Consider the following 25,692-nt stretch of genomic DNA (forward strand, 5'->3'; position numbering starts at 1 on the left):
GTGCGAACAGTGTCATGAACATCGTTAAGGCCCATAAGAAATTGCATAATTCGGTATTTTTCTCGTTGCTCATGATGCTTATCCATCAGGTTGCAGATGATGGGGTCTTCATATGCATCGAGTTGAGTCCAGAGATGCTTGAGTTCTGTAAAGTACTTTGAGACGGTGAAGGAGCCTTGTGATAGAGAAGCAATCTGTTTCTGGATTTGGTAAATTGTTGGTGTGTTTTGCTGGGAAAATTGATGCTTGAAATCCTCCCAAATCGTGTATGCAGATTCGGCATGGACAACTCCGGTCGAGAGATGAGACTCTACCGAATTCGAAATCCATGATAGCATCATGCTGTTGCAGCGTGCCCATAGGGCATAATCACCTGGTTTTTCATCTTCGGGAGGGGGTTTAATGGATCCATCAATGAATCCAATTTTATTTTTGGCTCGTAAGGCATGAAGCATAGACTTGCTCCAGGAGGAATAATTGGTGCCATTCAATTTTTCAGAAACAAGCACATGGCCAGGGTGATCTGAAGGATGAACATAGTATGGATGTGATAAATCCATACTAGGGTTGTTGTTTGTGTTGGGATTGTCTGTCATGGTGTTTGTAATTTTGCTAGGGTTTGATAAAGTGGATCGAAGAGCCTGTGCTGATACCAAATTAAGAAAGAGCTAGGTAGTTCCTGGGATTGATAGGAATAATATGGCTGAATATTTCATATCTTAAGAGTTAACAACTAACTCATATATATGAGTAGTCAAGAACCGGTTACAACCAACCATCCCTATACAAAACTCTTGGGACAATACAAAGATAAAAAAACTGAGAAGACATATAATACTAACAAGTCCATAACCATCTCCATGCTGCCCGTGCTGCATGTGCTTGAGGACATATAATACTAACAAGTCCATAACCATCTCCATGCTGCCCGTGCTTGTCTTGTCGAAGACCACACATGATGTGGAGATAGAAAACTGACAGTCCATACTTCTTGGTTCCAGCAACAATATTATACATTAATTACAATATATTCTTAATAGTTTTTGAGAAGCAACTGCATTCTCATCTTCCAAACTCCACGATCGCCTTCTGAACCATCAGAATAAACTCATTAAAACAACCAAAAACAAAGAAAAAGGTAGTTATGAAAGCTAATGCCATTTTTGTGGGGAACACGATTGCATTTACGCATGCAATAAGCCTTTTAAACCCATAAGTGATCCAAATTAGAAGATTAAAGTCTCGTGAGGGTTTTCAGAGACACAACCCACAAACATCATGCATAATGATCATTAACATTTACATTTATCATCGCAGACTGAGTACATATCCACCCCTTGGGAGTCGGGGTTTTTTTGGTAGTGACGTAATTCAAATCTATTTTGAATGAATGGCCTTGTTAAAAGGTCGCTTTGCAAGTAGCGTAATCAGTAGCGCGTGATTTGGTTATTGTTGTCAGGTGGTCCGACACGCTTGACTTTAAACAAAAAGGGGCTTGGTAGTACAGGTAGAGCCATGTTGTACTGAATAACTGGGATTGGGAAGATCTCTCTTGTCTTCTCTCTTGATGATTGAATTTGGTTGTCGTGAGTGTGATCCTTAGCTCAAAACATGCTTTCCTATCTATAAGAATTTAAACAGCCCACCGAAAAAGGCTTCATATTTTAACTAACCTTCTAGTTATACTTTGGTTCTAGAATTGTCTAGCATTTTCAATGCATGCACCGCCACCTTACATGCAGATTTGAACTAGAAAAATCTAGTTCATTTGCAACTGGACAAAGTGCAAGTCTTCTAGAAGCTTCTGCCTTCGAAGCTTGCTACTGTATTTGCTAGAGTTTTCTAGAATCCAAACACCAATTGGGCTGGTGTTGATCTTCAACGGTCAAGCCCCACCCTTGCGTGTGAGTAGCAAAATCATCTTGAAACCACAAAATGATAGTATTAAGTTGGTTTCTTTTACTATTTGTTTATAAATGACAGTATTAGGTTGGCTTCACAACAACAATTTATTCTCTTCGAGAAACTGGAAGTGCGACTAAATGAACGATTGATTTATTGTCAACTTTCATAAAGCACCAGACGAGGATAATATTGAGCATATGAACACGGCTGATCCTATTGGCGTGACGCAAGATTTAGTCAATAGCTGATCTCATTGATTTGCTCATTAAAAAATAATAAAGCCAAAACTCATATAATTTAAACATTACTTCTTATAGCACAGAAAATAAAACTTTCAAACTTGTAACCCATACGTACAATATTATAATTACATGAACACACTGATGGGTGTGCCTTTAAATTCAATTTGTTCTCTGTGAGAAGGTGCAATTAAATGATCGATTGTCAACTTAAAGCACATGGCTATAGGTGTTGAATCTTTTATAAAATTATCATTTTCTAGTATGTGAGCGTGGTTATGACAAGGAATAAAAGCATATGGCAATAGGTGTGTGGTCTTTTGGCAGATTTTAGAATTTTTATAACATGTGAATTTACATGATATGTAAGAGAAATATATCTAGCCAACGTTTGTAACCATTAATGAGAAATATATTTTTCAACGTAATACGTGTGCAGCATCACTGTGCAGCATCAGTTTATATAAACATTAATTCTTAACGTAATACGTGTGCAACATAAGTGTGCATCATCACTTTTATATAATTATTAATTTTTAACGTAATACTTGTGCAGTATCAACTCATAGAATCTTAATCAATTGACATAAGTTTTGTTGGGGGGGATACTTATGCAGCATCAGTTTTATTTAATTAACATAATATTTGTGCAACATCAATTTATATAAATATTTATTTAAAAGACTGGATTAGAAAATTGTGCAGCTTCAGTTTTATTTAATCTACATAATACCAGAAGTGCAACATCAATTTATATAAATATTTATTTAAAGAACTATGGATTAGAAAATTGTGCAACATCAGTTATTTTATTTGCATATAAGTGTGCATCATCAGTTTTATTATGCAGATAAGTGGGTAGCATCCTTGTTGGCGTTTTTTGTTTTGCACTGTGTTACAGATATTTGTGCTGCATCAATTTTATTTATTATAGATTTACATTTTAAAATGCATAGATATATACAATTATTTATGTGCAGCATTAGTTTAACTTTATGTTTTTTTTATTGGTCGCATTTAGTTTTTTTGGATTGTTCCTGTTTTTTCAGTCACGGTTTTTTTGTTTTGAAGATTTTGATTAGGTTTTGAGCTTATTTGATCGAGTGTTTGGAGAAGGCAATTTTTCGTTGTGCTGCTTTTGGTTTTCATTGAAGTTCCTTATGTTTTTTTGAAGTATAGTTATTGTGATATCCCATCCCGGAAATATCGAAACGTACATTTGAAATTACAATTTTACCCCTAGTTCGTTACATTTACGTGTAGTGTTGTGTGGTGTAGTGTTGTAGGACCACACACACACTCACACACTCTCTTTCACTCCCGTGATTCCCTCTCCCTCTGTCTCTTTTCTGTCTCTTCTCTCTCTCTCCCGAGCTCCCATTTCTTCTTCTTCCTTCTGAAAACGTACGGACGACACACAAATCACCCAAACCTTGATGGATCGAAGAAACTAAGGACACCATCGAACTCGTGAAGCTCGTACGAGTGCAACCATACCATTTTCAGGTGAGAAATCCTTCGTTTTCATGTCGATTCGAGGTAATCCGATTTAGGTACTGTTCATGCAAACTTAAACTAGCATGTTTTTGGGATTTTGAAGCTTGTAGGAAGCTTGGTGAGGTCCTAAGGAAGCTCGGAGTGCTTCGTTTGAAGGAATTGGACGTCGGGATCATCGTGGTCAAAGTTGGCCGGAGCTTTCGAGGGTTTTTCCGGCGAATCCACGGCGAGTTAGGGGTCAAGGCAGGTATGGATCTGTTCGTCTCGTCAATACCTTCATTTTGATATATAGTACGTCGAAAATGGTTAAGAAATAAAGAAGTTATGACACTTTGAAGTTTACCCAGAAATTCCGGCAAAACACTCACCGCCGGCGAAACCAGTCCGGCGACGCGAGGAAGAAGACGCGCGCGTGGGCAGCGCGTGAACAGGGCGCGTGGGGACGCGTGAGAGCTCCAAATTGAGTTCTGAAAATTGTCACGCGTTCGTGACGTCGTGTAGATCACCGTGGTATATTCATACACCCAAATTGAGCAACGTATGAGAAAGTTATGGACGAATGTTTGGTGTATGTGCGTTAAATAACGTCAATTTGGTTACTTTTTGTATAGGTGAAAATTATACAGAGGAAGAATGTAACCAAGCTAGGGGAGGTTCAGGGACCTATGAGACGTCGATGTGATCAGTGAGTGGGCAGTTATTTTTCAGTATATATATATACGTATGCTTGACGTATTTTAAAAGAAATACGAATTAAATATCCTGTCATATATGCATCATATTTTAATATGTGCATTACCATAATTATGCATACTGTTGCATGGTGCTGAGGAGGCCCAGGTAAGCTACATTTCAAATACATTTGATATACGTATGAAATACGTTTGGGATACGATTGAAATACTATCATCACATGCATTAGTAGTGGCATACATTTATATATGTGTATTTGGTGCTGTGGACGCACAGGTAAGTGCCAGGTAAGTGGTATTCATGTTTGTATTTCAGTAGTAGTTTGAGATGCTTAGAGAGCTCATAATCTGCACCCCCGGTGTTAGTGCTCCCGCCCAAGGCCAGGGCATAGTCCTTCACGTGATGTTCACCTGCACCACACGCTCGCCTTGGATCCAAGTTAGGTGCAAGCCTTATCGTACAGACCACATTAGGTGGTTCCGACTCGTAGGTGACCCGCGATTATTCGCACAGTCTTCACGTGATCGTAGCACTAAAGCGTATATATTACACCCAGTCCTGTCGTACAGACCACGTTAGGTGGTTCCGACTCGTGTGCAGATTCAAATATTGAGTTGAGATTAGAGCTCTATCTGCAGCCGTACAGGTCACGTTAGGTGACTCCCGGCTGCCAGATTATATGTTATTGATGTGAATTATGCTTGAGCATTTACATTTCATTATGAGTTTCCGACATGGCATATTCTTGAGCATGAATGATATACCCTTGAGCATGTTGGCATATTTATACATACGTATATATGTTTATTTCTCTGGGAAACTATACTTGTTTTACAGCGAGGGGTTAGTATATTTAAAGGGAAAAGAAAGTTCTGAATAAGTTTGTTTTGCTGACCCACTCAATTTTGGTTTTGCGCCCCTCCAGGTTCAAGAATTGCAAAGGTGTGGTGAGTACGAGGAAATTCAACGGTGTTCTGACAGAATGGACCAAATGAGAACTCACCTTCGGGTGGTTCATCTTAGAAGTTGTATATTTTAAAGCTTCCGTACTGTGTAAATGGTTACGTCACTCTCACGTGACGGCCAGCATGCCCTCTTTCGGGACGGGGTGTGTCAGTTGGTATCAGAGCCTAGTTTCAATCTTGGACATCTTGAGAAGTTCTAGTGAATTCTGTCAGAACTACACCGCCTCGTAGCAAACCACGTAGTTAGAGGAACTTAGTCTCCCTGATTTAGCTATTAGGGGAAACTATTATTTTGGTGATTCAGTATATTATCTAAAAGGGACATTTTAAGATGGGTTATGAGTTGAATTTGAATCACCTTATGGAAAAATGATGGACCTAAGGGAGCAAAGTGATGGATTAATCATTTGGAAAAGATGTTTTGGATTATGCAAGTCAAAGGAATCTTCCTTTTGACAGAAGGGTTGAGACGATTACCTGGTTTGAATTATGAACTTGTATCCTGGTGGAAACAGGAGTATAATTCGTTGTCACCGGAGGAAACAGCCGATTGAGAATTGTTTAAGGACTTGTTTAAAGAAAAGAATTATTCCTTCGGCATCTTATGATGGTAGAAAGCAAGAGTTTGCAAATGTGAGACAAGGAAAGCTGACGATCAATGAATATTATAAAAAGTTCTCAGACTTGCCTCGTCCCATTCGAATATTGCTGCTATTTTGATTGAAGTGTTATATTGTTTTAGGCTGGGTGGCATAAGGCAGTGGTATTTTGGGTGACCACTATCCATTGTAATTCTTACCAGGAATATACAAGATATTGTTGAGCCTTGAGGACTCTGAGAACATGTTCATCGAGAGTAAAGAAGAATGATAAAAGAATGGGAATCAAAAGAGGACGATAAAGTGAATGATTCGTCATATCAGGAATATAGAAAGATTCAGAGCTTCAAGAGAAGTGAAGCTAGAGCTAATTCTTCCAACTGGGGTTTTAATGCCATTGGTCAAAGTCAAAGTGATAGATGTATTGGTAATCCCAGATCTCAGAGACAAGGTGATTTTGGTAAAGGAAATGTACCTTTGTGCTGTAGGTACAATAATGGACACCTTTAAGAATGAAGGCGAGAAAGCAGTGGACACTTTACAAGTGGATAGATGGGACATAGAACTGTAAATTATGTCCAAAGCCAACAGAAGCCCTAGCAGTCTTCTTTGCCACAACTAGCGCCTATCCAACAAGTTCCTGGATCTATTAATTATGGTCAGTTAGGTCGTGGTGTACTTGAGCGAAGTATTTACACTAATAGAGGTTGTGGGAGACGACAACAAGCCAGGGATGTGTTAACCACACATCACTGCAAGATACTCAGAATTATTCGGATTTGATTAGGAGTACGATAATTATTCTTAATGTTTTATCTAAAGTCTATTTGTTGTTAATGTAGAAATTTTACGTTATTAATGTTATTGCCTTGAAAGTAGTAAATAAACGCGGTTGAGACGTGTGTATGTATTTCCTAATGAGTGGCAAAATAGTAATATTACACCCTCGAGAGTTGTTGCTTACTTATCGAGACAACGATGATTTATCAGTATTGCGGGCTGCAGACCGTAATATTAATAACTTATTCGTGGATTCGTTAAGCAAGTAAACCGATAGGTTATCCTATGTTAGTATCGTACTTATTTAGAGTGCTCAGTAATAGTAGAGTATGTATTGTTGCCAGCTATTTTTGTTTCATTAGATTGTGGATTTCGATGTTATTCTAGAGCATATTAGGTTATATACAGTGATGAGTTGCAGACCACGCGAGGTGGTACTGAATGTGTGCAAGATATACATGATATGATGAGTTGATTATGAGTTATATATGCAGCCGAGGGCTGAGTTGATTAGAATGAAAGAGTATGAGTTATGTTTATAGCCGAATGTTGAATTGATTATATGTTATTTTCCATCGGTCTGGATGACTAGAGATTACTTTTGTAAGTAGGCAAAGTGGATTGAGTTAGGCCGTTAACATTGCTGTGAGAGCAAAGAGATTGTTATCAGAAGGTTACAAGGGTACTCATCTTATGCGGTACCACATAATATTGCTCCTACTAATATGAAAAATGAAAAAGGGATTGGACACTTTTTCAATGTTTTCCCTGAAAGTTTACCTGGATTGCCTTCAGGCAGAAATGTGAAGATCAATATCGATTTGTTTCCAGGTATAAAATTTTATGTTAGAGATTAGTTCATGTTGAGTTAAGAGAATTGGAAATTTAGTTGAAAGAATTGGTTGATAAAAGTTTTATTCAACCTAGTACATTACGTTGGTGGAACCCCAGTTTATTGGTGAGAAAGAAAATGGACGTTAAGGCTGTGCTTTGATTATAGACCATGGAATCGGGTAACGATTGAGAACCGTTATCCAAGGTGGTGTACTGATGTTTAATGAATCAGCTCAGAGGTATTTGTGTAATTTCAAAGATCGACTTGAAGTCTGTCCATTACCAATTGAAAATTTTGAGCGACGTTGATCCTAAGATTGTTTTCTGGACTTGTTATAGTCTTTATAAATTTTGGTGATGCTATTCGGATACTCATGCTGTTTCATAAGTTGATGGATGAAGTATTCCAGGAATGCCTTGATAAATTGTTATCATTTTCATGGACGATATTCTGGTACATTCTGAGCCAGAGCAGAGCATGTAAACATATTAAGTCGGTGAAGTAAAGATTGTTAGAACGTTGGTTGTATGCTAAGTTTAGCAAATGCTAAAGTTAAATGAATCAAGTGGCATTCTAAGATTTGCTATATCTGCTGAAGGTATTCAAGTGAATCCTTAAAAGGCAGCAGGAATTGAGAAATTGGAATAACCACGAGCCGTAATTGAGATTCGGAATTTCTTAGCTTACCAGACTATCTAGGATGGTTGTGAAAGATTTTTCAGTCATTGCCTTGCCATTGACGAGAAAAGAGGTTAAGTTTGAGTGGGATGATAATTATGAGTAAAGGTTTCAACAGTTGAAGTATTCCTCACTCATGCACGTATTTTAGTACTCCCAGAAGATAGTGGTAATCATAAATTTTTAGTGATGTTTCTTGAATGGTATTGAATGCATGTTGATGCAAATGTTAGGGTGATTACATACGTTTCACGACAAAAGGAACCTCATGAAATGAATTACCCTACTGGTGATTTGGAAGTCATGATTACTATTCTTGCTGTGAAGTTATGAAGACATTATATTTGGTAAGAAGGCAAGATTTTTACGAATCCAAAAAGTCTCCAATATCCATTACTTGGAAGGATTTTGATATAAGGCAGCGAAGGTGGATTGAATTGTTTAATGAACATGATTGTACGACCAGGGTGATCGTAAAATTGTTCTAGCTGATGCACTTGGTGAAAAGATGGTGGTAAGAGTTGATGTCTGGCACGCTTGCCAAGATTGTCTTCTTGTGGATTGGAAATCAACTGAAGTAAAGTTGAGAATGGAAGTTTGAGAAGAAGTTGTAATTGCTAATTTTCAAGTTAAGTCTTTTTAGTAAGGTCGTACTCAAGACTCAAATGGTTAACGAAGAAAATTAAGAATTAACCAAGGCAAAGAAAGAAGGGAAAAAGAAAGATTGCTGAGTTCCAGAATAGGATGGTTATGATTGAACTTGAAGTGATAGTTGATCAATGTACCAAGTTAGTACATTTACTCCAGTGTTGAGTAACAACCACAGCGCAACAGTACTTATATGTTTTATGGAGAAGAGATTTGGGTTACGGAACTGCTGAGTTTCTTAAGTATGTTGGTTGCGCAGTTTCCAAAGTAACGCCATAAGGACCATGAAATGTGTCGATTTTTGTTGATTTGTGGAAGAAATACTTCTGGATAGAGAAGATTCGATCACGAAAGAGTTTTGGTAGGCCCTGAAACTATGGATGAGTCTTCTTAAAGTATTCAGGTGATTAAGTATAACCTGAGAGTAGCCAGGAATGGCAAAAGAGATTAATAGTTGAACATGTCACTAATCGAGTGTTTAACGTAGATGATCTTATAATTTTGAAGTTTTCACTTTAGAAAAGTATGATTCGGCTTGAAAAGGAAAGCAAATTGAGTCCTAAGTACCTCAGACTTTATGTGATCATCGAAGAGTAGGTAAAGTTGCATACAAGTGGTGATGTCTTCAAAATTGGCTAAGGTGCATAATGTATTATATTTCGATGCGTTGTCACTAGGTGGCAGATTCGTCACATGGAGTTCCGGTGCAACTGTTGAGAATTAATCTAGATTAAACTGGTTGAGGAACCAAGGACGACTTTGGATTGGAAAAAGAATGTATTGAGAATTAAGACAGTGTAATTGGTGAAAGTTTTGTGGGGGAATCATTCAGTCGAGGAAGCTACATGGGAGACAGAAGATCGAATGAGGGATTTGTATCCTAGATTGTTCTTCGATCACTAAGGGTTATATGTGGTTGTTTTGAATTTCGGGACGAAATTCTATTAAGGAGGGTAGGTTGTGACATCCCGTCCCGGAAATATCGAAACGTACATTTGAAATTACAATTTTACCCCTAGTTCGTTACATTTAAGTGTAGTGTTGTGTGGTGTAGTGTTGTAGGACCACACACACACTCACACACTCTCTTTCTCTCCCGTGATTCCCTCTCCCTCTGTCTCTTTTCTGTCTCTTCTCTCTCTCTCCCGAGCTCCCATTTCTTCTTCTTCCTTCAGAAAACGTACGGACGACACACAAATCACCCAAACCTTGATGGATCGAAGAAACTAAGGACACCATCGAACTCGTGAAGCTCGTACGAGTGCAACCATACCATTTTCAGGTGAGAAATCCTTCGTTTTCATGTCGATTCGAGGTAATCCGATTTAGGTACTGTTTATGCAAACTTAAACTAGCATGTTTTTGGGATTTTGAAGCTTGTAGGAAGCTTGGTGAGGTCCTAAGGAAGCTCGGAGTGCTTCGTTTGAAGGAATTGGACGTCGGGATCATCGTGGTCAAAGTTGGCCGGAGCTTTCGAGGGTTTTTCCGGCGAAAATGGTTAAGAAATGAAGAAGTTATGACACTTTGAAGTTTACCCAGAAATTCCGGCAAAACACCCACCGCCGGCGAAACCAGTCCGGCGACGCGAGGAAGAAGACGCGCGCTTGGGCAGCGCGTGAACAGGGCGCGTGGGGGCGCGTGAGAGCTCCAAATTGAGTTCTGAAAATTGTCACGCGTTCGTGACGTCGTGTAGATCACCGTGGTATATTCATACACCCAAATTGAGCAACGTATGAGAAAGTTATGGACGAATGTTTGGTGTATGTGCGTTAAATAACGTCAATTTGGTTACTTTTTGTATAGGTGAAAATTATACAGAGGAAGAATGTAACCAAGCTAGGGGAGGTTCAGGGACCTATGAGACGTCGATGTGATCAGTGAGTGGGCAGTTATTTTTCAGTATATATATATATATACGTATGCTTGACGTATTTTAAAAGAAATACGAATTAAATATCCTATCATATATGCATCATATTTTAATATGTGCATTACCATAATTATGCATACTGTTGCATGGTGCTGAGGAGGCCCAGGTAAGCTACATTTCAAATACATTTGATATACGTATGAAATACGTTTGGGATACGATTGAAATACTATCATCACATGCATTGGTAGTGGCATACATTTATATATGTGTATTTGGTGCTGTGGACGCACAGGTAAGTGTCAGGTAAGTGGTATTCATGTTTGTATTTCAGTAGTAGTTTGAGATGCTTAGAGAGTTCATAATCTGCACCCCCGGTGTTAGTGCTCCCGCCCAGGGCCAGGGCATAGTCCTTCACGTGATGTTCACCTGCACCACACGCTCGCCTTGGATCCAAGTTAGGTGCAAGCCTTGTCGTACAGACCACATTAGGTGGTTCCGACTCGTAGGTGACCTGCGATTATTCGCACAGTCTTCACGTGATCGTAGCACTAGAGCGTATATATTACACCCAGTCCTATCGTACATACCACGTTAGGTGGTTCCGACTCGTGTGCAGATTCAGATATTGAGTTGAGATTAGAGCTCTATCTGCAGCCGTACAGGTCACGTTAGGTGACTCCCGGCTGCCAGATTATATGTTATTGATGTGAATTATGCTTGAGCATTTACATTTCATTATGAGTTTCCGACATGGCATATTCTTGAGCATGAATGATATACCCTTGAGCATGTTGGCATATTTATACATACGTATATATGTTTATTTCTCTGGGAAACTATACTTGTTTTACAGCGAGGGGTTAGTATATTTAAAGGGAAAAGAAAGTTCTGAATAAGTTTGTTTTGCTGACCCACTCAATTTTGGTTTTGCGCCCCTCCAGGTTCAAGAATTGCAAAGGTGTGGTGAGTACGAGGAAATTCAACGGTGTTCTGACAGAATGGACCAAATGAGAACTCACCTTCGGGTGGTTCATCTTAGAAGTTGTATATTTTAAAGCTTCCGTACTGTGTAAATGGTTACGTCACTCTCACGTGACGGCCAGCATGCCCTCCTTCGGGACGGGGTGTGTCAGTTATCATATATATTAGTTTATGCATCATTAGTTCATTAAATCGTGCAAAATTAGTTGACATAAGTTTTTTTTGGGGGGGTGTTTGCAACATAAGTGTGCAGCATCAGTTTATATAAACATTAATTCTTAACGTAATACGTGTGCAGCATCAATGTGCAACATCACTTTTATATAATCATTAATTTTTAACGTAATACTTGTGCAGTATCAACTCATAAAATATTAATTATGAAACTAATTAAAACAAAATTGCAGATTTTCAATATAAAAAGCGAAAATCAGGTATGATGCAGTGAGGGGAAAATGGGATACTTGTCATACAAGCTAAGAAAAATGAGAATGACGCAGTAGTTGGTGGACGGTGGAAAGTTAGTGAAGTGATCCACAATGTTGAATCTTTAATTACGGGACAGGGATTTCAAAATGTGGTGTTTTGCGAAAGGACTATTTACAATTAAGCATGGGAAGAGGAGAGATTTATCAATTTACCCAAAACATGTGTTATTATATAAATTGTGAGATACTTGTTAAAAAAAGTAATAACTTATAAAATAAAACTTCCCACCACTTATCTAATAACATGTGATGTACTATTTGTATTTCGATCAGAATGTTAAATTTTTCAACGAAGAGAGTGATATTTTCTGACATTAAAGAACCTGAGCTCAAGATTGGTTGGCTTCTTGAAGAGGTGGAGGTGGAATAAGTTGGATGCACTTAAATTTATGTATATTATATGCTATTGACAGCATATATGGTTCGAACGGGTTGTTTATTTAAATTTGGACAAATTGCCTTAATGTTGCACTAGTAGATGTTGTTGCACCTGGGCTCGCGCGCCTGCATTTCTGGGCTTTGGATCATGCTCCTGGACCAGCACGGGCTGGATTGGGCTCCTGGATGGGCCTACTCGCCTGGGTGTTTTACTAGTAGAGATATGCGGGGGTGGGGGCAGTATGGTCAAGTCACATGAAAAAGTTCTCAGAAAGAAACAGAAGAGAAGACCCAGGAAGAAACAGAACGGGGGATTTTGGTTGAGGGAGACAAAATAAGAGCAAGAGGAATTTCAGTACGAGGGAGGGAGAGAGAGAGAGGAAGAATAAGGGTACCAAACACAGTGTCTCGACCCGAAACCAAGCGACCGAAAAGAATCGTAGCTTTCAGAAAGCTATGGAATCAGAGGCAGATCACACACACACTTAAATTGACTAGATTGAAGAACACTATGCGTGCCAGCTGCTCTGCTTGACGGAACAGTGTACCAGACAAGGGCCGCGGTACACCCACATTGAGCAAAATGTGTTCTTGCATAGAAGGTAAGTTACAATCACCACTGTCTCTCTGTTAGTTTTTAGCTTCGGCATGAGTTTTGTGCAATTGGGTTTGTGGAAATCGAACTGCATTGGTTGATGACTTGCTAATTTGTCTTCTGGGTTTCTCAATTTGTTGTCTTTGCCTGTAATTTGGGCTCTGTTAAGTGTCTTAATTGCCGGATGCAGTTGGGAGTATTGATGGTCTGTTTCATTGTTTTTTTTTTGGATGGGCCTGCTCACCTGGATGTTTTACTAGTAGAGATGTGCGGGGGTGGAGCCAGTATAGTCAAGTCACATGAAAAAGTTGGTGCATACATATAGGGAATAAGAAGCCGAAGGCCGAGTATTCCAGATTTCTCCAAGAAAGTCTCTCTCCCTCTCTTTCTTTCTCTCTCTCTCTCTCTCTCTCTCTCTCTCTCTCTCCTCCTTGAGACAAAGCCATGTACCGCCTATCCAAAGACAGGAATCGCGGACCCGGATCCAAATCCAAGGCCAAGCGCCTCCCGGAAACGGAATTAGGATCCGGGCAAAGGACGAATCCAGGCCAACCGCCTAAGCACCTAGGTGAGATCCAAATGTCGGTATGATGCTTTTGGTTTTTGTTTTTATGGTTTTTTTTGTGATGAGGGAGATTATTTGTAATTTTCATATGTGATTATTTGTTTTGAAATATTAATATTGTGTTTTTGGTTTTTGCAGTATCTGAGTATTTGGCCGTGGTTGCCTCTATACAACTCTCAACAAAATGTTTTGAGTTTGAGGAAACATACTGAACAAAAATTGTTGTTTTTCCTTTCTGCATATGGGAGAATTACCCTTTAATTTTTGCTTGTTTTGATGAAGAAACGAACTTGGTATACCTAGTTAGTTTCATACCTTATTTTATTTTTGTTTTAATTAGTTTCACAATAAAGTATTGCGCATGCAAATTTTTTTAATTTGAAATTAAGAAAGCTATGTTGCTCCCTTAGTTTGGCTAAGTATGCGATTAGTTTGAATGAGATTGAGAATACAGAGTAATTAAACTGATATCTTGTATATGTTATTAATTTGTGAACATTTCCACGAACAAAATTGATGATGCAGGGGAGAAGAAAGAAGAAGAGGCTTTGGATGACTCTATGACTCAACTACAACTTGAGATGCCCCGCCTACTTTAAAGAAGAAGAAGAAACGTTGCCGTACTTCCAAGTGTTCAATTTGCCTTTGGAAGGGCTGTGACCTAAGTATGTGCCCCTATTGGTCTAGGATCCCGCCTGGCGTGACTATTGTTGGTGAGGGCTATGAACTAGCTTGTAGGCGCTGTATTCGCAAGGATAATATGTGTGGGCACAATATGTCATATGCTCGCGCCATTTTCTGTGTTAATTGTAATGACTATGGCCACCGTGTTCTTGACTGCCCGATGCCAAATATGATAAGACTGATTCCAGGCTAGACATAGACGAAGTGACTTACCACCCGCCCGTATCGCACAAGTCATACGACTCATCCATTGTTTAGTAATGACTGCATATGAGCCTGCTGAAGCTGAGGATTTCCTGGAGTCTTGTTTAATTTTCTCTTTATTATTTTAGATGTATGCTACAATTCTTCTCTCGATCTCATGCTGCAGGTTGTTGGTTATTGTATTACAATTCATATTTCTATAGTATATACTTGGTGAGTGTCAAATGTTTCCACAGTATGTATTATGTGTGTGGGTATATATATTCTGCCTACAATAAGAGCGTGCTTTGTGAGAGCATTAAGTTTTGCGGAGAGGAGAAGGTTGTGTGCAGGTTTTCGTGGCTTCTTCATCCATGAACATGTCTGCAAGTATGTGTTGTTGTGAATGCTTCAGTAGTTACAAACTGTGAGATCGATCGCCCCTATCAGGCCCTTATTGATTCCAGCTTCTAAGCTGGTCAAGGATGTTAATAAGTTACAAAATCATTACCTATTTTGGGTATATATGTTGCGCGACTGCTTCCCATGAGAACTTTATACGATGTTTAAACAAAGTGTAGGAAGTGATCAGATATGGAGATGATTGGTGTTACTTTCGAGCATGTACTTCATACGATGTTTGAACAAAGTGTAGTTGATTCAAAAACATGAGCATGCTTACTGAATATAGGCTCGTTTGGATGTGCTTTTAAAATGACTGAAAGCGCTTTTAGAGAAAATATTTTTGGGTTTCAAAAGCACTTTAAGTGCTTCTACAAGAAGCACCAATTATGTGCTTCTTCTAGGAAGTACTTTAAGTGCTTTTCCAAGATTTACTTGCATCTTTACTAATGATTGGTTCTAAAAACATTTTCGCCAAAAGCGCTTTCAATCATTTCAAAAGCATATCTAAACAAGCTTTATATATTTCACCATTTTGGACTACATAGTGCATACTTTTGCATCCATTACTTGTGCGCGGTCATTTTCTTTTCTTCCTAACCTTTTAGTATTGTGGTATCGTGGTGTGAAGGCCGGTTTTCTTCTTTTCTTTTTAGCATGCAAGATGCTTTCTCGGAACTGTTGGCTGCTGGTGCAGATCTTTTAAGAGTGCAGATAAAACTAAGGAATTGAGAAAACTGAGGGACGAAATAATTTATTTTAAATCGAGAAAACTGATGGCAACATCAATGGCGGAACCACAGGGTTACCCTCCGCTCCCCTCCGCTGGAGGCTGCAACCCTTGCTGAACTTGTTTCTTTTGTTTCCTCCCTCCTTTTAGGGACTCTTTAGGGTTTTATTTTACTACTTTCTTTAGTTCATTAAAACAAGCATGAAGGGGAAAATGTTTACCCTTCAAAACTGGATCTTTCTTAAAACATTTCAGGGGAACGATCTTGTTTTCACTCCATTTTTGCTGCTTAAGGGCTTCCAACACCAAGTTGTTAAGGACTTCGGTTACCTCAGCTACTACGAGGCGATCCAACAGTAACATAACACAGAGGTTCGAGTGCAGACGACACCCCCAACTGAAATGCAGAGCAATAACTTCGACTCAGCAGTAACATAACACAGGGGTTCGAGTGCAGATGTCACAAGCAGAACAAAGATACCGATAAGCAAGGGTTTTATTCCCAGGATGTGATTATCGTTTTGAATGCATAGTGGATTGCTTGTTTGGATGGATTCGTTCAGCCTGAATAAAACTTATTGTGGTCTGCAACATCCGCACAAGAACATTGGATTGACATCTTCTGTTTTGGGCTGCCAAACGTTGTTAGAAGCGGCTTTTATTATCTGTTTTTTGTTAGCGATCAATAGAACACAATCAAATGCACTTATGGATAACAATTTTCAAGTGCTTTTTGGAGAAGCAAGTACTTGGTGCTTCTTCAAGTAGTACTTTAATTAAGTGCTTTTTTTTAAGAATCAATTGGATTTTCCATCAAAACTTTTCATATGATGTACAGGAGGTGGATCTTAATGTTCAATGGCTTGGAATTATCTAATACCAGTCTAGTTGAATGAGTAACCTGTCAAAGATTTGATAAAAGGTAATGTTATGTATAGAGCTATACCTTGAATTTAACATATTTTACAAAAAAATTTTGGGTGAAAATGTATGGAGTTAGATTTGGAGAGCAGTTCAGCGAGCATGTAGGTTCACCGGAGTTTAGGATGACTTTTTTGGAGTCGGAATAAGAAGTCCCTTATCCATATTCTTGTGTTGTTGAATACAGTCCAAGGTTTGATGTTCATGTGAGTGGACCGGACACCCACATGTTGCATGCCTTTAAAGAAAAACAGGGTTTTTTGTGTTGTGAAAATAATCAAATGTGAAATACAATTACGGATTATTTCATAAATTCGTTTGGCAGCTTGCACTATAGTGACTATTTTCATCGGATATGATAATTAGTCATCGAATAATGCTGACTAAATTAGTCGAACGTTTGATACACTACCAAATTAAAACATTGATTATTTATTACTATGTTTGATATTGTGCAGATCATCATACTGTAATTATAAAACTAATTTTAGATATAAATTTGGGTGACTCAACTTTCATTGATTTCACACAAAAACAAAAACTTTGTCATGATACTTTGAGAACTTGAGGTTAGGCTGATGGAGAGGGAGAAGATGGTGCTCTCGTTGGCCCTACTAATTATACCGAGCTTTTTGAAGAGATAAATAAACAGGTGTGAATTGGACTAAAAGGTGGGACTAGATAAATTATACTAGTACTATTTCGTATATAATCACATTAAACAGCCGGGCTGCCAAACGGGACCATATTGTATTGGGTTGGATTCTTTGAGTACCCGAATCCGTAAATGATGGCCTAGGACCTTCCAACCCGCTCAATCTGGTTTCCGGGTTTATCTTGTCGGGCGACCATGAGAGGGTTTTGTGACACACTTATCCACCATTTCTAGAGAACCAAAAATTTTGAATTGCGAGGAAAAACGCCATGGGAGGAGTATCAAGAACTCTCCTTACTTTCTCTTTCTCCTCAAACCTCTTCGCCTTATCTCGTCTCCCGGCCGCCAAACGCTTCTCTCTCATCAAATCCACCAGGGTTTTAACAGGGTTTAGGCCTCTTTGCACCGCCACAGCCACAACCACCACCGCCAGCCCCGCCGGCGCGGTTGATTTCGAAGACATAGAAGCCGAACCCCTGAAGCACTCGTTGCTTCTTGAGAGGCTGCGGCTGAGACACCTCAAGAGTAATGCCAAGCCCCAAGCCAGAACCGGTGGCGGAAATTCAATCGGGGATGCCCAGAGGCAGAGCGATGAGGGGTTGGGGAGGTCGGAGAGTAGGAAGAAGAGGGAAGTTGGGAGTTTTGGGGAGTTGGGTGTGAGCGAGGAGGTCATGGCGGCGGTGCGAGAGATGGGGATTGAGGTTCCCACTGAAATCCAGTGCATTGGGATACCGGCGGTGTTGGAAGGGAAGACAGTGGTCTTAGGTTCACACACTGGCTCCGGCAAGACTCTGGCTTACATGTTGCCTCTTGCCCAGGTACTTTTTCCTTTGCTTCTTCTTGCAAAATTAGAATAAAAATGTTTTCGATTACTTTTTGCTATTTGGGTCTGTTAAAATTTTGAATTTTGTGCTTGTTTGAGATGTAAAGCTCTAGAATTTTGATCAGTTGTGTTCGAACTTTGATTTGATTGCGTTTTCTTGCAATGTATGCTATACTTTACATGTGTTTCCTTAGGAGCCATCTTACGTATCAGGTTGGATTGAGATTCTTTAGGTTGCTTAGATTCTACCTGCTTACACTTTCAGCAAGCTATTTATCAAGACCACAACGGTAATTGTATGCGAGTGTGATGTGTTTGTTGCGTTGATGTTACCCACTCTTGCCTATGTTGCAATGAGAATTAATCAGAGGAATGCTGATACTCTGGGATTTTTGTAGCTGTTGAGAAGGGATGAGGCTGAAAATGGTATTCAAATGAAGCCCAGGCGTCCTAGAGCTGTTGTGCTATGCCCCACAAGGGAGCTGTCTGAGCAGGTTTATTCTGAATTTAGAACCACTACCTGTGGACTATGCATTTTCTATTGACATCTGGTCGGTTTTGTAGGTTTTTCGCGTTTCCAAGTTTGTCAGTCACCATGCAAGGTTCAGGTCTACAATGGTAAGCGGTGGTGGTCGGTTGAGACCTCAGGAGGATTCATTGAATAACCCAATTGAAATGGTAGTGGGTACCCCTGGAAGGGTTCTCCAACATATTGAGGATGGCAACTTGGTTTATGGTGACATCAAATACTTAGTATGTTTATCTGTTTATTTAGTTTTTTTCCATTAAGTTGGTTAGTAGCTAATATGGTCATATCAAGTTGTCACTATCTTTGATGAAGAACAACATATTCTAGTAAATTGTTGGTGCACTTAGTGATGTTAGTAATCTCTTTGTAGGTATTGGATGAGGCAGATACCATGTTTGATCGTGGCTTTGGTCCAGACATACGCAAGTTTCTGGTCCCATTAAAACATCGTGCATCAAAACCCGGAGGGCAAGGGTTCCAAACTGTTTTGGTCTCAGCAACAATGACAAAGGTGTGCTTACTTACATTCCCTCTTATTTGACAAGAAGCTAAATTTATAAGTTGGAGAAATAGACACCAATTGAAAGTGAATTGTTCCTTCCCCATTTTCACTAAGGGAACTCTTTGTTTCATTGAAAAGCATATTTGGTTATTTTGTAATTTTTCTCATAAGAAAACATATATGTATGTCATTAAAAATGAATTCCAGCATCGTGTTATAACACTTTGGCTAATTTGTATTTCTTTCTGATATTTTTGGGTTTCAATACTTTTTTTTACTACAGGACCAAGTTTCACCAAGTAATTTTACTTTATCATGGTACCAAACAAGGGCTAAATTTAGGAATGAGCCAAGCCAACCAATGCAGGTTGAGCTCATTCCACAAATGAGCCAAGCCGAGCTAAAACTTTTGAAAAATCATCCAAACCGAGCTTGAACATAGCTCTACAAGCTTTGTTTGAGCTTGAGCTCAAATAATGTTTGAGCATCTCGATACTCAGCTAAGATTGGCTTATTTACACTTCTATTGGGATGGAGACATGAAACATAATAAAAGAGTCATCCTCTGAAGTTCTGAACACATCTCTTAGTTGAGGTGTTGGAAATTCTCTGAAGCCTGCTTATGACAATGTTACACCTTTGACAACTGTAATCTGGATAATATCTTGTGCACAAATTGTGTCTTTTATGAAGTCAGTGGAAATTCAAAACCTGACCTTATGAGATTTTTCAGGCAGTGCAAAACCTGATCGATGAGGAGTTCCAAGGAATATTACACTTGCGCACATCCTCACTGCATAAGAAGATTGCATCTGCTCGCCATGATTTCGTTAAGATTTCAGGTTCTGAGAACAAGCTGGAATCACTTCTACAGGTCTAATTCTGTGATACCGTTTTTCTTTTTCATGCTTTACTTGTCAAGTAGTAAATGTATCTCATAATGACTAACATGTGCGGTGGCCATAAAGTTAATCTAGCTTTAGTTGTTTCTTAAACTGGCGGGCAATTGGGCTTTTTAATGACTGATGGTTCCTGTTCCAAATTGATCATTTTAGTCGCAATGCTTTCAATTCGACCAATTTCATCCTTACCGTTAATTCCATTTATTTTTCTGTCAAAATTGAGGGTCCTTCCACCTTTCTTTCTGTCTCCTCAATTACCCCCACAAATGCCATGGCAGATGCCATGACTACCGATCACCCCAAACCAATCCCTTCCTACTCCTCTCCTCACACACCCTTTCTCTTCCTCCAGACAATTTTAATTGCTACCAATTGGGTTTGAAGTTAGGGAAATATTTCATGTAAAGAAGAAAAATCCCCACCTGCATATCTACTGTTAATGTAGAAATTTTGTAAAAACGCTCATATCATCAGAGTTAAGACCACCTTCTTCATCTGGAGCCATTTGTAGCTTGCCCTTTCATTCAAAATATCTGGACGCAACGATATTCCCAATTCCCAACTCCCACCACACCCCTTCCTTCTCAAAAAGCTTAACTCTGTGTCTGTGGAGGAAAAGAATAACACTTTTTTGTGCCACCCAGGAACACGGAGATTGAGTCACCCCCATCTTCCCAGGTGGTATATATGCCTGAACAACACTTCTGTTTCAAAATAGTGACTAGGAAACTGCTATTATATGAGTTTGAACTCAAGGAAAGCTTCAAGGATGAGGAATTAAATTCCTATTCTGCTAAACCCATGGTGTAACTGAAATGAATCAGGGAATTGGGGTGACAGAGGGGTTCTGTGGAGGTATCGAGGAGAGAGAAAGAGTGGGAAGTTGTGGGTGGGATTGATTTGCCAATTTTACCCTCAATTTGACAGGAGGAGGATGAAATTAATGGTAAGGATGACATTGATACATGCCATACAAGAAATAGGGAAGATATGGATCGGATTGAAAGAATGGGGATGAAACTGAGGAGTTTGGAATAGGACAGAGACCATTGGTGATAAAAAGGCCAGAAGTTATTTTATCAATATGTTTTTTTTATATTTCATCTTGGCTTACCTCTTGAAGGTTTTCTACATGAAAAGAGCATGGGTTGATATTGCAGTGGTCTAACAAGAAAATACTTTTGTGGATTTTGTGGTAAACGCAGGTTCTGGAGCCAAGCTTAGCAAAGGGAAATAGAGTAATGGTGTTTTGTAACACATTAAGTTCCAGCCGTGCTGTGGATCACTTCCTCAATGAAAACCAGATCTCTACTGTCAATTATCATGGTGAGGTGCCAGCAGAACAAAGGTGAGACAATAAAAAATATTACCTCTCATTCCTTTGTACTTGTAATGTCTGCACATTTTCACTTTAGAAAGAGTCCATACTGTTGTTGTTTTTTCCTGTTTACAAGCATGGGTTTTTATCTGTTGCTTTTGTTCTTTTGGTAGAGTTTGGTTGTTTTTATCAATGCGGATCAAAGTTTAAGCTGTATGAATTTTGGTTTCATTTTTTTTTTCTTATTTTCCTCCTTTGATTCCCCTTTTTTTATGTTTAAAGCATCTGTGTACCTCTAAGGAAATATCTTCTCTTGCTATACGGTGTGGAAACGTAAGATGATGTTAGCTTACTGTGAATCTGGAACATTGAATAGTTTTCTTCTTGCCTGAATGTGTGGCCCAGACACTCAAGTGCACACAAGTCCGTACAAACGCTTAAATTAATGTCAGTAGTGTTCAATTCTAGTGCTTGGCCTGACTGCTTTCTTCAAACAACTGTAATACAGGGTTGAGAACCTCAAAAAGTTTAAGAGCAACGATGGAGATTGCCCTACATTGGTCTGCACAGACCTGGCTGCAAGGGGCCTGGACTTGGATGTAGACCATGTTATCATGTTTGATTTTCCTTTGAACTCTGTAAGCATCAGATATCTGCTCAGTGTTTCAGTGTTAAATAATGTGCTATTGTATTTAGGACTTCTACTTCTTTCCTTTTTCTTCTTTGTAAGCTGACCTTCCCCCTTGTTTGACATTTTAGATTGACTACCTTCATCGTACAGGAAGAACCGCTCGTATGGGTGCAAAAGGTATACATGCATTTCTATTTGCAATTTTATTTAGTTTCCTTCTTAGAATTACAAGGAATGCGCATCTGTATCGGACTTAGGTGAGTCTTTTGTCCTGTTTGTGCTTGAATCTATTAATGGCATCCACAAGATTTTGATTCGACCGCAGATGAGGAATCTTAACATGATATTGAATAAATATAAAAAAGAAATTATTGACAGTATTCCATTGTAAGATTAGTTTTCATTTACTTAACACAACATAGAGGAAAAGGATAGGAACAAAAAACCACACGTCTTGCGTAAAACAAGTGCTGCCTCTTTCCGAAAGGCCACATCTTTGTAGTATTATCGTTCATTTGTTGACTTTCTGTATTTTTGTTATCTCTCAATGATGGAATATTTGTTGGATTGATTCTCATAGTTTGTGACAATCAATTTTTTATTTCTTTGTTTGGTTACACTTCATGCTTTAGTGTAATAATCTTGAAATCAAATAACTCTTGTAATGCAGGGAAAGTAACGAGTTTGGTTGCTAAGAAGAACCTTATGTTAGCAAACCGAATTGAGGAAGCAATAAAGAAGAATGAAAGCTTAGAATCTCTCAGCGTAGATAGTGTCAAGAGGGACATTGCCCGCTCGCGAATTACTCCACAGAATGGAAAATTGGTAAGAGTCTCAAATCAGAAAAACAAGAGCAGGCCAGCATTTGCACCTGCAAAATCTGCAAAACCATCTTTTCAGTCATCGAAATCGGTAAAGCCTTCCAGAGCAAGCAGCTCCAAAAGAGCTCCTTCCAATGCAAGCAACTCAAGAAAAGCTCCTTCCGATGCAAGCAGCTCAAGAAAAGCATCTTTTAGTGAGAAGAGGCAAACAGAAGGCAGAAGATCCAGTACAGTTAAATCAACGCCCTCGAAGTTAAGTGTTGTTGGGTTTAGGGGTCGAGCTTCTTGGTCTAATAAGAAAGAATCGTTCGCGTCTGGCTGATTGTAGTCAAAACTTTAGGGTATAAAATGTTTTGTAATACTTAAGTCTTGAATGTTCTTTGCTAAAGAAACTGTTGGCAGTCTTGCCGTGGTGCTCGAGTCTTGACTCTACCTTTTCATTTCTGTGTTAAATATTGAATTGTATGACAAGTTGTCATGTAATACCATCGATATCATAAGATGATTTAAACTTGTGAAAACAGGCACTAATTTGAACGAAAAGGAAAGAAAAACTTGTGAAAAGAGGCATTGACTACAAGAAATTCCGGTGGCACGATCATTAACTTGAAACCGAGTTGGACGCTGGCACTTTGTTCTTGTTTACTTCCAGGTTAAACGAGGAGTCTTGTCAGGCTTGACGACGTTCCCCTCAGCATCGTAGATTATGACACCCGAAAAATCTGGTAGCTGGCACTTTCCACCCATGAGTATGTTCTTCTGCCAGACCGGGTCCTCTTCCTGCTCATCACTATCCATACTTGCATCATAGTTTCCAGGCTGAATGTGTTGGATAACAGGATCATCGTCAAAAAATTCGGTGCAAGCGATCCAGCGGCGTCGCCAGCTACGCGAATGAGAAGCACACATGAGCAATGCCATGGCACAAAATGCGAGGGTGATCGCGGCCAGGGCGAGTTGAAATGTGGTCGGTAGAGAGTGTGTCAAAAGAAGGTTGCGAGCCATGATGGAGTTGAAGATGGAGTTTGGGTATGGCTTGCTATTGTCTCACAGTTTTATATAGTTTGGAAATTGGGCAACGGGAGAGGAGCAGAGTAGTTGGAAATTGGAGGATTTGTTAGGGTTTATATGTTGTGTGGTTTTGGTATTCTTTTGACCTCCACTCTTGACATTTTTGGTGAGTTTAGGTAACAAACTCAGATATTAAAAGCTTTCAAGAAATGCTAAAGAAACTCTCTGAAAGTGAGACTCTTTTCCGTCATTTCATGTTTTTTGCACAATGTTTTATAATGTTGGTATGAGAATTGTGCTAAAAACATGAGGTAGTGGATAATTCATAGAGAGTCGAAAATTCATAAAGAGTCTTACTTTTAAAAGAGTCTCCTTAGCATATATATATATTTTTTTATCTTACAAATTTCTCTTGAAAACCCAACAACCCCCCCCTGCGGAAGAACAAGAAGGAGAAGGAGAAGGAGGAGGAGGAGGAGGAGGAGGAGGAGGAAGAAGAAGAAGAGGAAAAAAAGGAGGAAGGGAAAAAAAAAATTCCCCCCCTCCCCGGTCGGCGCGGAAGAAGAAGAAGGTAGAAGGAGAAGGAGGAAGAAGTAGAAGAGGAAGAAAAGGAGGAGGAAAGGTAGAAGGAGAAGGAGGAAGAAGAAGAAGAGGAAGAAAAAAAAAAAAATTGAAAACCCCCCCTGTGGAAGAAGAAGAAGGAGAAGGAGGAAGAAGAAGAAGAAGAGGAAAAAAAAGGAGGAAGGAAAAAAAATTTTTGAAACCCATCAACTCCCCTGTGGAAGAAGAAGAAGGAGGAAGAAGTAGAAGAGGAAGAAAAAAAAAAAATTTTGAAAACCCATCAAACCCCAAATCCACCACTCTCATCCATTCTCCACATCCTCTTCTGCACCCATCCTCCATCTTCTCTGCGCACCCAAGATCCCGCCTACGGGATCTGGGGTTTTTTTTTTTCTTTCTTTTTTCTGGGTTGTAGGAGGGAGAAGAGTGTGGGTGTGGGGGAAGACAAATTGGAATTTTTTTTTTTGTTGGGATTTGCAGGTGGGGGAAGAAGATAAAGATAGGGAGAGGAGGGAGGAGGGAGGAGGGAGGAGGGAGGCGGGAGGGGACGGACGAAATGAGGGTTTTTTTTTTCCCTACTTTTTATTATTATTTTAATATTTAAAAAATATTAAATAATTGTTTTTTAGTTTTTAATAATTTTTTAATAGAAAGTAGGTCTCAAATCAAGCCACGTCAGCACTTAACAGAGAAACTAACAGAAAAATTGACAGAGGTATGACATTGTCACAAATTCGTAAGATGGGGTATGACATTGTCAATTTAAAAAGATGAGGTATGAAACTGTCGTGACCCTAATAGTTGAGGTAGTTTTTTGTACTTTACCCTTAAATTAAATTAAGTTTGGAGTTGTTTGGTCATCTAATTTTTTTATAGAATGATCGTAAAGAGATGGCCGTATCTCTTTGATGAATGTGGTATCGAGAGGTGAGCTTAAGGTGGGTTCGGTTTCATTCGGTTCGGTTTGGTTTAGTTTGATTTTTTTTTTTCCGGTTTGGTTTCAGTACGGTTTCGGCTTTTTTATTTTATAAAACTTGATCTTTTTTTTTTCTTTTTTCTTTTTAATATGGAATTTAGAAAAGAGGCTTTGCATTGGTAGACTAATAGTAAGAAAATGGAGAAAGTGGGAAGGTAGTTGTACATATTGAAGTTCATATAAACCGACCATATTCTATCAACAACCTCAATTGCAAAGAAAAGTGATCACCGTATCCATTCAAAAAGCAAACAAATAGAGAAGCTCTTCCAAGTTTTAAAGCTTTCCAAAACTATCCTCTATAACCAATGAAATATCCTCCCT

The 25,692-nt window shown here is 39.1% G+C and overlaps 2 protein-coding genes and 2 long non-coding RNA genes across 5 annotated transcripts; 3 read left to right on the forward strand and 1 right to left on the reverse strand.

Annotated features, from left to right (window-relative positions):
• The first annotated feature begins 3,505 nt into the window (after positions 1–3,505).
• LOC148697156 (uncharacterized) lies at positions 3,506–11,816 on the forward strand. Of its 2 annotated transcripts, XR_015962098.1 has the most exons (5): positions 3,506–3,650; positions 3,745–3,888; positions 10,379–10,541; positions 10,643–10,716; positions 11,654–11,816. It is a non-coding gene; the product is annotated as an uncharacterized LOC148697156 (long non-coding RNA). The 2 variants fall into 2 exon arrangements; XR_015962097.1 differs by lacking the exon at positions 11,654–11,816 and having other exon boundaries at positions 10,643–10,734.
• Positions 11,817–12,849: 1,033 nt separating this feature from the next.
• On the forward strand, positions 12,850–14,832 carry LOC148697157 (uncharacterized). Its single transcript, XR_015963138.1, has 2 exons — positions 12,850–13,161; positions 13,418–14,832. It is a non-coding gene; the product is annotated as an uncharacterized LOC148697157 (long non-coding RNA).
• Positions 14,833–17,197: 2,365 nt separating this feature from the next.
• Positions 17,198–23,341, forward strand: LOC137726768 (DEAD-box ATP-dependent RNA helicase 39). Its single transcript, XM_068465730.2, has 9 exons — positions 17,198–18,112; positions 18,516–18,611; positions 18,682–18,870; positions 19,017–19,157; positions 19,882–20,022; positions 21,256–21,398; positions 21,877–22,006; positions 22,128–22,176; positions 22,670–23,341. The coding sequence occupies exons 1-9, from the start codon at positions 17,564–17,566 to the stop codon at positions 23,140–23,142; spliced, it is 1,911 nt and encodes a 636-aa protein (XP_068321831.2). The 5' UTR covers positions 17,198–17,563; the 3' UTR covers positions 23,143–23,341.
• Positions 23,342–23,384: 43 nt separating this feature from the next.
• LOC137725063 (uncharacterized) lies at positions 23,385–23,925 on the reverse strand. The gene has a single exon (XM_068463668.2). The coding sequence runs from the start codon at positions 23,823–23,825 to the stop codon at positions 23,463–23,465; it is 363 nt and encodes a 120-aa protein (XP_068319769.2). The 5' UTR covers positions 23,826–23,925; the 3' UTR covers positions 23,385–23,462.
• Positions 23,926–25,692: the final 1,767 nt, after the last annotated feature.

Source organism: Pyrus communis, chromosome 5, assembly GCF_041283825.1.
Source record: "Pyrus communis isolate YQ-2024b chromosome 5, ASM4128382v1, whole genome shotgun sequence".
NCBI classification, from domain to species: Eukaryota; Viridiplantae; Streptophyta; class Magnoliopsida; order Rosales; family Rosaceae; genus Pyrus; species Pyrus communis.